Source organism: Octopus sinensis, linkage group LG6 (assembly GCF_006345805.1).
Source record: "Octopus sinensis linkage group LG6, ASM634580v1, whole genome shotgun sequence".
Taxonomy (NCBI): Eukaryota; Metazoa; Mollusca; class Cephalopoda; order Octopoda; family Octopodidae; genus Octopus; species Octopus sinensis.
Window position 1 is genome coordinate 119,031,441 of NC_043002.1, and position 13,776 is coordinate 119,045,216.

At 39.6% G+C, this 13,776-nt stretch overlaps 1 protein-coding gene across 1 annotated transcript in view; it reads right to left on the bottom strand.

The window, feature by feature from the left end:
* The window catches only part of LOC115213047 (F-box DNA helicase 1-like), a 47,789-nt gene that overhangs the window by 5,601 nt on the left and 28,412 nt on the right, over positions 1–13,776 (bottom strand). Inside the window, exons 11-17 of the mRNA XM_036504308.1 lie at positions 13,246–13,438; positions 10,681–10,817; positions 9,999–10,095; positions 7,695–7,819; positions 5,262–5,334; positions 3,381–3,566; positions 994–1,071 (exon numbers count right to left, since the gene is read on the bottom strand). Of these exons, the coding sequence (XP_036360201.1) occupies positions 994–1,071; positions 3,381–3,566; positions 5,262–5,334; positions 7,695–7,819; positions 9,999–10,095; positions 10,681–10,817; positions 13,246–13,438 (889 nt within the window). The remainder of the gene's footprint in view (positions 1–993; positions 1,072–3,380; positions 3,567–5,261; positions 5,335–7,694; positions 7,820–9,998; positions 10,096–10,680; positions 10,818–13,245; positions 13,439–13,776) is intronic.

Below are 13,776 nucleotides of genomic sequence, written 5' to 3' on the forward strand. Positions count from 1 at the left end.
CTTTTGTCTACTCTTATATAATAATAATAATAATAATGATAATAATAATAATAATAATAATAATAATAATAATAATAATAAAAACATTGTGTACAGTGCTCAGGTGCACTACAACTCATCTAAGGTGTATGTATAATCAGGTGTAGTTTCGGCAGATTTCGGAAAGCATGAGGGCCTTAAAGGATGCAGTGTCATGGCAGTCAACAACCGACGCAGGCAGTTTGTTCCATGCTTCAGCAACTCTGAGCGTGAAAAAAATGTTTCCGAAAGTCATGGGAGCTATGTTGTTTTCTGACTTTGTAGGCATGTTCTAGCACTGCTCTGTTTTACCAACAGGTGTTGCAATAATTTGGTTAGATCTTGCACCGTGGCGTTTCCTTCATTCTTCAGCAGCACAGAACACTCAAGATCACTTGCAGGAACAGAATCACAAACTCTGAAGTCCCGAGAAGAGCCAATTTGTGCAGAATGCTGGAGATTGTGGCAAAAAGAATTAGACTGGCAGGTCAGGTCTTTTCCCCAACTGCCACTAGAATAAATACCCAAGACAGCCATACAATGGTTACCACAAAAGGGCTGAAAGAAGGAGAGGGAGATACAAAAAGACAATAGGCGCAGGAGTGGCTGTGTGGTAAGTAGCTTGCTAACCAACCACATGGTTCCGGGTTCAGTCCCACTGTGTGGCATCTTGGGCAAGTGTCTTCTGCTATAGCCTCAGGCCGACCAATGCCTTGTGAGTGGATTTGGTAGACGGAAACTGAAAGAAGCCTGTCGTATATATGTGTATATATATATATTATATATATATATATATATATATGTATATATATATATATATATATATATATAATATATATATATATATATATATATATATATATATGTATATATATATATGTGTGTGTATGTGTTTGTGTGTTGATAAAGTTCATGCTTGTTATGAGAAATTAGACAAGGAAGTGGTAATGAATAAGCAGTTTTAATTACACAAACCTAAGTTGAAGTCATCAAGAATCTTCACGGTATCAAATTCAAGACCTTTAGATTTGTGGGCAGTAGTGAACACCATTTCTAAAATAACAGAAAAATTAAGAGAAAAAAATAACAAAAACAAAAATGCAAAAAAGACCCCCCCCCCAACATTATAATCATCGTCATCATTTAATGTTCATTTTTTCATACTTGCATGGGTCAAAGGGAAGTAGATTTTATGCAACTGGATGCCTTTCCAGTTGCCAACCCTCACATGTTTCCAAACAAAGTAATACTTTCTTATAGCCAGACATGTGTTTCTTAGAAGACTGGAAACAAAGGACATCGCCAGTATGATGATGATGCTTTTTTATGACCATCACATGAGGTCAAGTCAAGGATTCACATGAACACACACACACACACACACACACACACACACACACACATAGATATATCCACAACAGGCTCCTTTCAGTTTCAGTCAATCAAATTCACTCACAAGGATTTAGTTGGTAAGGGTATGCAAGGTGCCATGCAATGGGACTGAACCCAAGATCACATGGTTGGGAAGCAAGCTCCTTACCTACACAGCTATGCCTGCACCAATGTATATTATTATAATTGCTAGCATGTGACCTATTTTTTTCTGTGAATGGTAAATAAATATTCTCCTTTACTGAAAAAAAAATACACACACACACATGATGAGGGTTCCACTTGATTCAATCAATGGAAAAATCTGCTTGTGAAATTAATGTGCATATGGCTGAACACTCCACAGACACGTGTACCCTTAATGTAGTTCTCAGGGAGATTCAGCATGACACAGAGTGTGACAAGGCTGGCCCTTTGAAATAAAGGTACTACTCATTTTTGTCAGCAGAGTGGACTGGACCACTGCGAAATAAAGTGTCTTGCTCAAGGACACAATGTGTCACTGGGAATTGAATTTGTGACCTTACGATTGTAAGTTGAATACTCTAACCACTAACCCACGGGCCTTCAGATAGTAAAGGCATAAGGTTTGAAATTTTGGAAGATGGGGCTAGTCAATTACATCAATCCCTGTGGTACTCAATTTATGAATCCCGTAAGAATGGAAAACAAAGTCAACCTCGGCAGAATTTGAACTCAGAACGCAAAAGATAGATAAATAATGATAATCCTTTCTTCTATAGGCTCAAAGCCTGAAATTTTGTGGGAGGGCAACAGTCATCATCATCATCATCATCGTTTAGCGTCCGTTTTCCATGCTAGCATGGGTTGAACCCAAATGCTCAAATGGTACTTAATTCTTTGACCCCAAAATAATAATAATAAAAAAATGTAAATTAAGAGAACATCTGGTCATTAAGGACATGTATCAGTGTGCAGAAATGGCAGCTTCACTCTTATGGTCAAGTAATGTGAATGGGCAATATCTATTGGTTCAAAAAATATCGACCAGGCAGCCATGACATGCACCTTATATGTCATGTCCAACAATTTTTTTCAACTTATTTCCTTAAGCTATATAACTCTCAGATAATGGGCTATGAGTATACTAGTTCAAAAGATACACTATATTGCGTGGCATCTTGGGCAAGTGTCTTCTGCTATAGCCCCGGGCCGACCAATGCCTTGTGAGTGGATTTGGTAGACGGAAACTGAAAGAAGCCTGTCGTGTATATGTATATATATATATGTGTATATGTTTGTGTGTCTGTGTTTGTCCCCCTAGCATCGCTTGACAACCGATGCTGGTGTTTACGTCCCCGTCACTTAGTGGTTCGGCAAAAGAGAATGATAGAATAAGTACTGGGCTTACAAAAGAATAAGTCCCGGGGTCGAGTTGCTCGATAAAAGGCAATGCTCCAGCATGGCCGCAGTCAAATGACTGAAACGAGTAAAAGAGTAAGCTATATAACTCTCAGATAATGGGCTATGAGTATACTAGTTCAAAAGATACACTATATTGTGTTTATGAACAGTAGCCGTATGGTTAAGAAGTTAGCTGTGTAATCACATGGTTTTAAGTTCAATCCCACCGCATGGTACCTTGAGCACTTGAGCAAATGTATTCTACTATATTCTCAAATTGATCATTACCTCGTGTAGAATTTGGGAGATATAATGTGTGAAGGAGCCTTTCGTGTATGTGTCTGTGTTTATACCAATCTAAAAACTAGTTTGTTTATACTGTGTCTCATTCTTTCCAATAACATATTGGTTTGACAAATAAAGAACAGTAGAATAAATATCAGATTGAAATAAGTCCTAGGGTTGACATGAAGGAGGCACCCCAGTATGACTGCTGTTCAATGACAGAAACCTGTAAACGATCAATGCAGTATAACCCACTTGATCCATAAGTTATAATTTTAAATTTAATCATAAGTCACATTTACAAAAAGATAATAACTTACCGGCATCTCGAACTTCTTTTATTTCTGACTCCTGGAAGAAATCTAGGATCTTTGGCAGATGGATGGCATATGTCTGTGCAATTTGAATCTGTCCCAGCAACTCGTAGTCACAAGAGTGTTCAGCATATCGCTTCAAAGCATGGAAGCTAGAGAACCGTGCAACAAAACTAGGTTTGTTCTGAGAGGCTGCAATACAAAGAATATAGTAAGACTCATGTAAGATTGGCCAGAGGCAGAATGGTTGAAATCCCTCATCCAAACTATGATAATTAATAAGGGTTAAACATATCTATTACAAAAGGAAAGGCGTGGCTGTGTGATAAAAAGTTTGCTTCCCAACTACATGGTTCCGGGTTCAGTCCCACCGTGTGGCACCTTGGGCAAGTGTCTTCCACTTTAGCCTCAGGCTGACCAAAGCCTTGTGAGTGGATTTGGTGGATGAAAACTGAAAGAGGCTCATCTTCTATATGTATGTGTGTGTGTGTGTGTGTGTGTGTATGCCTTTGTGTATGTGTTTGTCTCCTATCTTCACTTAACCACTGGTGTTGGTGTGTTTACATCCCCATAACTTAGCAGCTTGGCAACAGAGACTGGTAGAATAAGTTTGACTAAAATTCTTCAAGATGGTGCCCCATTATGGCCACAGTTGAATGACTGAAAAAAAAAATACAAAAAGGCGCAGGAGTGGCTGTGTGGTAAGTAGCTTGTTAACCAACCACATGGTTCCAGGTTCAGTCCCACTGTGTGGCATCTTGGGCAAGTGTCTTCTGCTATAGCCCCGGGCCGACCAACGCCTTGTGAGTGGATCTGGTAGACAGAAACTGAAAGAAGCCTGTCGTATATATATATATATATATATATATATATATATATATATATATATATATGTGTGTGTGTGTGTGTTTGTGTGTCTGTGTTTGTCCCCTTAGCATTGCTTGACAACTGATGCTGGTGTGTTTACGTCCCCGTCACTTAGCAGTTCGGCAAAAGAGATTGACAGAATAAGTACTAGGTTTCCAAAGAATAAGTCCTGGGGTCAAGTTGCTCGATTAAAGGCGGTGCTCCAGCATGGCCGCAGTCAAATGACTGAAACAAGTAAAAGAGTAAAGAAAAGACAATTCTATTCATCAACTCTTTCAAGTAACAGTTGGTATGTCGTTGCTGTAAAATTAACTGGGAGCTTGCATTAAGTATATAAAAGGTAAAAACCTGGAAGTTGAGGAAATTGATGATGATCTCGTGTCAATAACAGTTGGACATTAGGAGAGACCATTGAAGCACTTTGTAAATTCAGTTGTCTTGAAGAGTGAAGAACTTAGAGTTTCAAGACTTGCTCTTCAATGGGTGGTAATTGTACTTAGTGAACTGTTTAAGTATTTAGACCAGTGAATAAAGGTCTATTGATATAAGGATAATCGGCACAGACATGGTTCTGTGGTTAGGACATTTGATTTGTAATCATGTAGTTTCAGGTGCAACCTCACTGCATGACTTCTTGGGTGGCTTCTATCACACTGTGTAACAAAATTTTAATATTTTTCTTCTTTGGTCAGTAAGTTGTTATTTCCTATTTGCTTCTATCTAGGAATCAAAGGAAATGACTACCATTCCCTTCAAACTTTGCTTTTGTGATTTGGACAACAATGTTTTGAAACTGAATTATTTTCCATTACATTTCAAATAGCTTCAGTGCTGAGGTAGAAATATTACAGCAATACCACAGATTTGCTTGACCGTAACCACTTGAGCATGTCCCTTAGTGGCTGACAATATGTGCATCTCTGATCATGAGCAAGAGTAGTGAGGGAGTAACACAGCCAGGATTAAGAGATATTTACTTATTTACCACTGATAAAGAAGTAATGCTTGACAAAGTGTTACCTTTAACTGGGCGTTCACCAACTAATAGAGAATGGATATCACGAAGCACATTAAATCCAAAACCAGTAGTTCCCTTGACATATGAAAAAAATAAAAGTAAAGGAATATCAGAACATAATATAAGGATATCAAAGCATGAAATATAAGTGAAATATGGTAATGTACACAATGCTCTATGTTGTATTGCTATGTTAACTTGTAGAGAACCATTGGGATCTTGCAGATGACCCATCTTCAATGTAGAACCTAACTTCAAATGATCATTGACCAATCAGAACAGCACAGCTCCCATGACTTCAGGAAACATTTTTTCATGCTGAGAGTTGCTGAAGCATGGAACAAACTGCCGGCATCAGTTGTTAGTTGTCGGAGCACTGCATCCTTCAAAACTTCCATGCTTCCTGAGATTTGCCAACACTACACCTGATTTTCTCCCCTCCATACACACACAAGCATGTATCCGACTCATACACTGTTCACTTTCCAAACATTTGTACATTACTGCATATGCTTTATACGCACTTTCTGACAAGTTGTGGTGCACCTGAGCACTGTATACAATAATTTCATTATTATTATTATTATTACTATTTTAAAAGAGATGCAAAAAGAACAAATGAATCCTGGTATAACCGACCGAGAACAAAAGTGTCTTAGATGTGACTGTCCAATCTTTTACAAGTATAGTGTGACAGGACTACATTGTCCAACTTATCATTCTTTTTTTGTTAACGAGGTAGCATGTGGTTTCAGGGAAATTCAACCGATATCTTTAGCAGATCAAGCAACTGTGAAGAGACACCTTAGTTGGTTTCTAAAAACCTAACTGTAACGCTGAATACCAATCCTCCAGTAAAAACCACTTCCAAAGAATGACTCTTAACCCTTTCGTTACCAACCCGTCTGAAACCGGCTCTGTAGTACAAATGTCTTGTTTTCATAAATTTTGAATTAAAATCTTACACCAAAACTTAGTCACAGTTTATGTTCTGAACACTACCTTAATGGTAGCTAAGTTATTTTACTAAATTCTTTGTTATATTTGAAGTAATTGAAAGAAATACAGAGCATCTCAAAATAAATACGGTAACAAAAGGGTTAATCAATGTGAGAAAAAGTGCTTTCTTTTTTTGTCTGTTTATCGCTTTTTTTTTTTTTTACATGAAAGGTTACTGTACTTTGGATAATTCTGATAATTTTAGATTAAACCTTTAGCATTTAAACTGGCCATATCTGGCCAAAATATTCTATCTGTTTTATGTTCAAATTGGTCAGCACCAGCCTCTCATCATCATCATCGTTTAACGTCCGTTCTCCATGCTAGCATGGGTTGGATGGTTTGACCGGGGATCTAGGAAGCCAGAAGGCTGCACCAGGCTCCAGTCTTATCTGGCAATGTTTCTACAGCTGGATGCCCTTCCTAACGCCAACCACTCCGTAAGTGTAGTGGGTGCTTTTTACGTGCCACCTGCACAGGTGCCAGGTGAGGCTGGCTTCGGCCATGATTCGGATGGTGCTTTTTATGTACCACCAATCCAGGGGTCCTGGCATCTGCTGGGTGCCAGTCATAGAATTGGTTCAATTTCGATTCCGAAATACTTACCTTAAAATGTCATTGCAAAACTAAACAATCACATCATGAAATCTCAAAGCTATGAGATAACACAGGATTAACTGAAAACAATGTGAATGAATAAGCATTACATTTGACTAAAGGCTCATGGTTCAGGGGTTAGGGTATCGGGCTTACAATTGTCAGGTTGTGAGTTTCATTCCTGGACTGGGCTGTGTTGTATTCTTGTGCAAAACACTTTATTTCATGTTGCTCCAGTTCACTCAGCTGTAGAAACGAGTTGTGATGTCACTGGTGCCAAGCTGTATCGGCCCCTTTGCCTTTCTCTTGGATAACATCGGTTGTGTGGAGAGGGGAGGAGGCTGGTATGCATGGGCGACTGCTAGTCTTCCTTAAACAACCTTGCCCAGACTTGTGCCTAGGAGGGGAACTTTCTAGGTACAATCCCATGGTCATTCATGACCAAAGTAGTTATTTACCCTTTTTACATTTGAGTGAGTAATCTGAATGCTAAAAGGTTAAGTACTGTATCTGCTCAAGCTAGATTAAAGGAGACAAACTCAGAAATGCATGGAAAATGATTTTAAAACACTTGTTATTGATAGGTTGAAAGACAACGTTAAATCTAGTTGAACCTGAACGGGATCTGAGAAAGGCAAAGTCTAATAAGTGTAATGTGTTTAGTATTGGTACTTAACAATCTATAGATAATTTCATTATCTTTTAACAAGATGAGATTGATTAACTAAAACATACAAGTTTTGTTAGTATTAATATATCTCTTGAAAATTTGGTATAACAAACTCAAAGTAAACTTCATATGTTGAAGAAGGAAAAATATTAATAAAACGATTTTTTACCCCAACAAAAGCCATTTTTATTCGAGGTTTTTTGTTGTAACCAAGCTGGACTGCTTCAGAAAATAGTGTAAAGTTGCACCGAGCAATGTAAGCCAGTTGTCCAATAGTTTCCCCTTTGATAGTTGCTGTAGGAAAAAAAAAAAATTCAAAATATAAGCTAAATGGTAATTTTAAGAATATAGTAGTAAGCTATAAAGTGCTCAGCTTTATTCTTTCTTTTAATGGTAACTAAAAATCTTAGTAGTGTGAAATAGTGATTTCTTGTTGTCACAGAAGTTCTACATTTTAGAGTGGGGGAAATGTAATGTGCTGCTCATGATTTCCTCAAAGACTATTGGCAATGTAAATCATCATCATCATCATCATTTAACGTCCGCTTTCCATGCTAGCATGGGTTGGATGGTTCAACTGGGGTCTGTGAAGCCAGAAGGCTGCTTCAGGCCCAGTCTGATCTGGCAGTGTTTCTACTACGGCTAGATGCCCTTCCTAACGCCAACCACTCCGTAAGTGTAGTCGGTGCTTTTTATGTGCCACCCGCACAGGTGCCAGGCGAGGCTGGCAGACGGCCACGGACGGATGGTGCTTTTTACGTGCCACCGGCACAGGGGCCAGGCGAGGCTGGTAACGGCCACGAACGGATGGTGCTTTTTACGTGCCACCGGCACGGGGGCCAAGTCTCAACCAGGAATTGAACCAATATTGCTGTCTTGATTTGTCTGATGCTTAATGTTCCTTTCGTGGCACATGTTACAGTGGTGTAACCATTTAATTATCATCCAGTTGAACTCACTCAGATTTTCTCAACTCGATCACACTGGCCATCATAACTCCCAATAACATTTTGGAAGTCAGCAGAGCAACATCCAGTACCTGTACAGAACTAGTTGATGAAGATTTTTGTTGGACAGCTGACTTGTGTATATCTATAACTGTAAGGCGACGAGCTGGCAGAAACATTAGCGCGCCGGGCGAAATGTTTAGCGGTATTTCGTCTGCCGCTATGTTCTGAGTTCAAATTCTGCTGAGGTCGACTTTGCCTTTCACCCTTTCAGGGTCGATAAATAAAGTACCAGTTTCGCACTTGGGTCGATGTAATCGACTTAATCCGTTTGTCTGTCCTTGTTTGTCCCCCCTATGTTTAGCCCCTTGTGGGCAGTAAAGAAATATATAACTGTTTATCTACAAGAGGGTATCATTAACAAGTTCTTGCTTGGCTCTCAAGCAGAGCCCTGCATAACGTATGTGCTCCTCTCAAATGACATCAGTGACTTTGAGAAGTCTGCTAAACAGTCCTTGTTTGGTCAGATACTTTTCCAGGAGATATTCAAAATGGCACATTGGTGTGAATATCATCAGATTTTGCCTTTGGGTGTTAGGTGAGTGTTTAAGCAGTGAACCCACACATAGCACACTGATTCCTCAGATGCACAAAAGAAATTTCTTTTCAGCTTGCCTGGTAGTGATGGCATCAAGAACACATCATGCTTTTACGAGACAAACTTAGTGATAAGTAAATATAAATATATTACTTAAGATTTTTCACATCATCTAGTTTACTATTGATTGCTTAACAAAAAAAATAAAGTTAGTCAAGAGAAGGGGAAGAAGAGGAGAAACAATGCTCCTCAGCTTCACAGGTTCTTCCAGACTAGTGAGATTGATGTAACTGATGTATAGTCTGAAATCTGAGCATCCTACTACTATTAGTAAGAAAAACTTGGGTGGAGAGAGAAGATGAGGGTTATAACCTAAATTACATACAATAGAGTTGCCAGCTTCGCCTGGCCCCCGTGCTGGTGGCACGTAAAAAGCACCATCCGATCGTGGCCGTTGCCAGCCTCGCCTGACCCCCATGCCGGTGGCACGTAAAAAGCACCATCCGTCCGTGGCCGTTTGCCAGCTCCGTCTGGCTCCTGTGCGGGTGGCACGTAAAAAGCACCCACTACACTCATGGAGTGGTTGGCGTTAGGAAGGGCATCCAGCCGTAGAAACACTGGCAGATCAGACTCGGCCTGATGCAGCCTTCTGGCTTCACAGACCCCAGTTGAACCGTCCAACCCATGCTAGCATGGAAAGCGGACGCTAAATGATGATGATGATGATGACGAGAGTGAACTTCATTAATGGCACCAGCTAAAAAGCTAATCCTGATTTCAAATATTTAAGTCTTTTGTACAAAATCAAGGAAGGTAATCAAAATATAATTAAACAGATACTCTGAGTCTACTGAAACAGTTTCTATATTCTGGAAATTTGCTGCTCAGAAATTAATGGAAAAATAGAATCAGGATGGAAGTTACTTACATTTATTTGTCCCACCAACTAGGATTTCTTTGCAACGACAAGATCTCTGGAGAAAGCAGTTGGCAGCAAAAGCTATTTCTGGCCCAAATCTGAAAGACTGAAAAACAGAAAGAAACACAGAAAAATTAAAATGTGGTCTTAAAACCATTATTAACTTGTTATGGAAGCACTCCGTCGGTTACGACGACGAGGGTTCCGGTTGATCCGATAAACGGAACAGCCTGCTCATGAAATTAACGTGTAAGTGGCTGAGCACTCCACAGACACGTGTACCCTTAACGCAGTTCTCGGGGATATTCAGCGTGACACAGAGAGTGACAAGGCCGGCCCTTAGAAATACAGGTACAACAGAAACAGAGTGAGAGAAAGTTGTGGTGAAAGAGTACAGCAGGGATCACCACCATCCCCTGCCGGAGCGTCGTGGAGCTTTAGGTGTTTTCGCTCAATAAACACTGACAATGCCCGGTCTGGGAATCGAAACTGCGATCCTACAACCGCGAGTCCGCTGCCCTAACCACTGGGCCATTGCGCTTCCACCATTATTAACTTAGTGAATATTTGAATAGTAAGGTCTTTTAGTGTATGATAAAAATGCCAGTACAGCAGTTTCTCATATTATTAATGTTATTTTGGGAGTATTTTTTGCAGATTAATTTTCCAGAAAGACAATGATGCTACTTACTTGAGTAAGGTAGAATATTTGGTTTGCTTCAATACTTTGCATGGCATTAATTGCACCACGAAATGCATAAATTTGTTGATTTGGGTCTCCGACTAGAATTTTAGCCTGTGGCTGTGACAACAATATGTCAGCAATAGCTGTAACAAAAATTTTAACTTTATAAGACTTAGAAAACCTGTAACAGGCACAGTGTTAAACCTACTGTCAAAACATAAAATCTACAAGCCTGATCTTAAAGCTTAACAGATCTTAAATCTTAACACAAGACTCCATTCTCACTTCTTTGCTGGTAAGTGTTAAGACAAATATAAGCATTTGTACAATTTTGCCTTTCATCCTTTGGAATCATCATCATCATCATCCTCACAATCATTTAATGTCTGTTTTCTATGCTGGAATGGACTGAATGGTTTGACAAGAGTTGACCAGGCTCCGTTCCTGATTTGGCATGGTTTCTATGGCTGGATTTCTTTCCTAATGCCGACCACTTTACAGAGTGTGCTGGGTCCTTTTTAAGTGACACTGGTACAGATGTTTTTATGTGGTGCCAGCACATGTGCTTTTAACATGGCATTAGCATGAGTGCTTTTTATGTGGTGCCAGGTCAGGCCATAAAGGATTTGCCTATAGGCATACATGTTCACAGACAAGATATGCAGTAGTCAATGTGAATGAACATATCCTAGAATGCAGTATCCAGTACAGCCACAAGCCAATGACTGAAATTAGTAAAATAATAAAATGATCATAAAAACCTAGCCTTTTCCATGCAGCTAAGATTCTAAGAATGCTCCTTCTTGATTAACTTCAGAATAGCACCTGTATGTATCTTTTTACCTTTTATCTTTTACTTGTTTCAGTCATTGGACTGTGGCCCCTGCTGGGACACCACCATGAAGGGTTTTAGTTAAACAGATTGACCCCCAGTACTTATTTTCAAGTCTGGTGCTTATTGTATCGATTTTGTTACCCAAAAAGCTAAACAAACCAACATCGGTTGTCAAGCAGTGGTGGGGAGCAAAGACATACATGCACACATACACACACACATATGACAGGATCATTTCCATCTACAAATTCACTCACACAGCATTGGTCAACCCAGGGCTGTAGCAGAAGACATTTGCCGAAGTGCTACACTTTGTGACTAAACCCAGAAAAGTAACTGAAAATAACAATGACAAATGATGCACAATAAAGGAGAAGCTCAGCCAAGACAAAACAGTGATAATGTCTTGGTCAAAGCCATTTTTACTTCAGTCATGTCAGACTTTCTTATTGTCTGATGTGCATGACTTTGTGCATAGTAATGAAAAATCCATTCTGGGTTTAGTCACAAAGTGTAGCACTTCGGCAAATGTCTTCTGCTACAGCCCTGGGTTGACCAATGCTGTGTGAGTGAATTTGTAGATGGAAATGAACCTGTCATATGTGTGTGTGTGTGTGTGTGTGTGTGTGTGTGCGTGTATGTCTTTGCTCCCCACCACTGCTTGACAACTGATGTTGGTTTGTTTAGCTTTTTGGGAAACAAAATCGATACAATAAGCACCAGACTTGAAAATAAGTACTGGGGGTCAATCTGTTTAACTAAAACCCTTCATGGTGGTGTCCCAGCAGGGGCCACAGACCAATGACTGAAACAAGTAAAATATAAAAGGTAAAAAGATACATACACTCACGGAGTGGTTGGCGTTAGGAAGGGCATCCAGCTGTAGAAACATTGCCAGATAAGACTGGAGCCTGGTGCAGCCTCCTGGCTTCCCAGATCCCTGGTCGAACCGTCCAACCCATGCTAGCATGGAAAGCAGATGTTAAACAATGATGATGATGATGATGATACAGGTGCTATTCTGAAGTTAATCAAGAAGGAGCATTCTTAGATTGGCAAACAGAACACTGACTGCAAAAATCACCATCATTACTGTCACTATTTAACATCTGTTTTTCCATACATTCATGGGTCGGTTGATTTGAGAGGAGCTGATGATCTGGAGGACTGTACCAAGCTCATCTGCTTTGGCATGGTTAGAGGGGTAAAGGAATGCAGTGAGTAGTGAACACAGATAGAGGGAAAAGGGTGCAATGAAGATGAATTGTAGGGGAAAGATTCGACAGGCACAGGTTGTGTGCAGGGGCATATCATTGAGGAAATCTTTATATATAAAAGTGAAGTTGTGTGTCTGTCTCCTACGATTTAGATTCCTAACTAATCCCACATTTTGAGGTGCAGTTTAACCAAAACCGGGTATCTTATAGTCATGATTCATATTGAGCCCTTCTGGGTATTAGCGCGCGTCTACGATGAGTCTACGATTTAAAAAAAAATTTACCATCAATTTTTCCCATTTTAATGCATTTTTGGCATATATAAGGGAAGTAACTCTCTAAAAATGTATTATTAAATCTCAGAACGTAAAAAGCTACAGTAACCCCCCCCCCTTTGTGGTTAGCCATATTGAGATGGCTATTATACTTTACATCTCTAAAAATGCTTATATAGTTATTTCCCTTACAAACCCGAGCAACGCCGGGCGATACTGCTAGTAATATATATAAAATAGTAACCTGGAGTGAGATCTTGAGCTTCATCCACCAAAATGACATCATAGGAACCCAGTTTTGGTCTACTTAGTTGGAAAAGCTTCAAATATCCATCATGTGTCATTTTAACGGTGGTCTCATCAATATCTATCATTTTATCCCAATACTGCTGGGCATCTTTCAGGCATTCTTCAGGGTCCACATTGCCTTGGAAAGTCTGAAATAGATAAATTTTAAGCACTTGGAATAAAAGACAACAAAGGACATTAAACAAAGCTTTACAGAAAAGACAACTCTTTTACTTGTTTCAGTCATTTGACTGCGGCCATGCTGGAGCACCGCCTTTAGTCGAGCAACTCGACCCCGGGACTTATTCTTTTGTAAGCCCAGTACTTATTCTATCGGTCTCTTTTGCCGAACCGCTAAGTGACGGGGACATAAACACACCAGCATCGGTTGTCAAGCAATGCTAGGGGGACAAACACAGACACACAAACACACACACGCATATATATATATATATATATATATATACATATATACGACGGGCTTCTT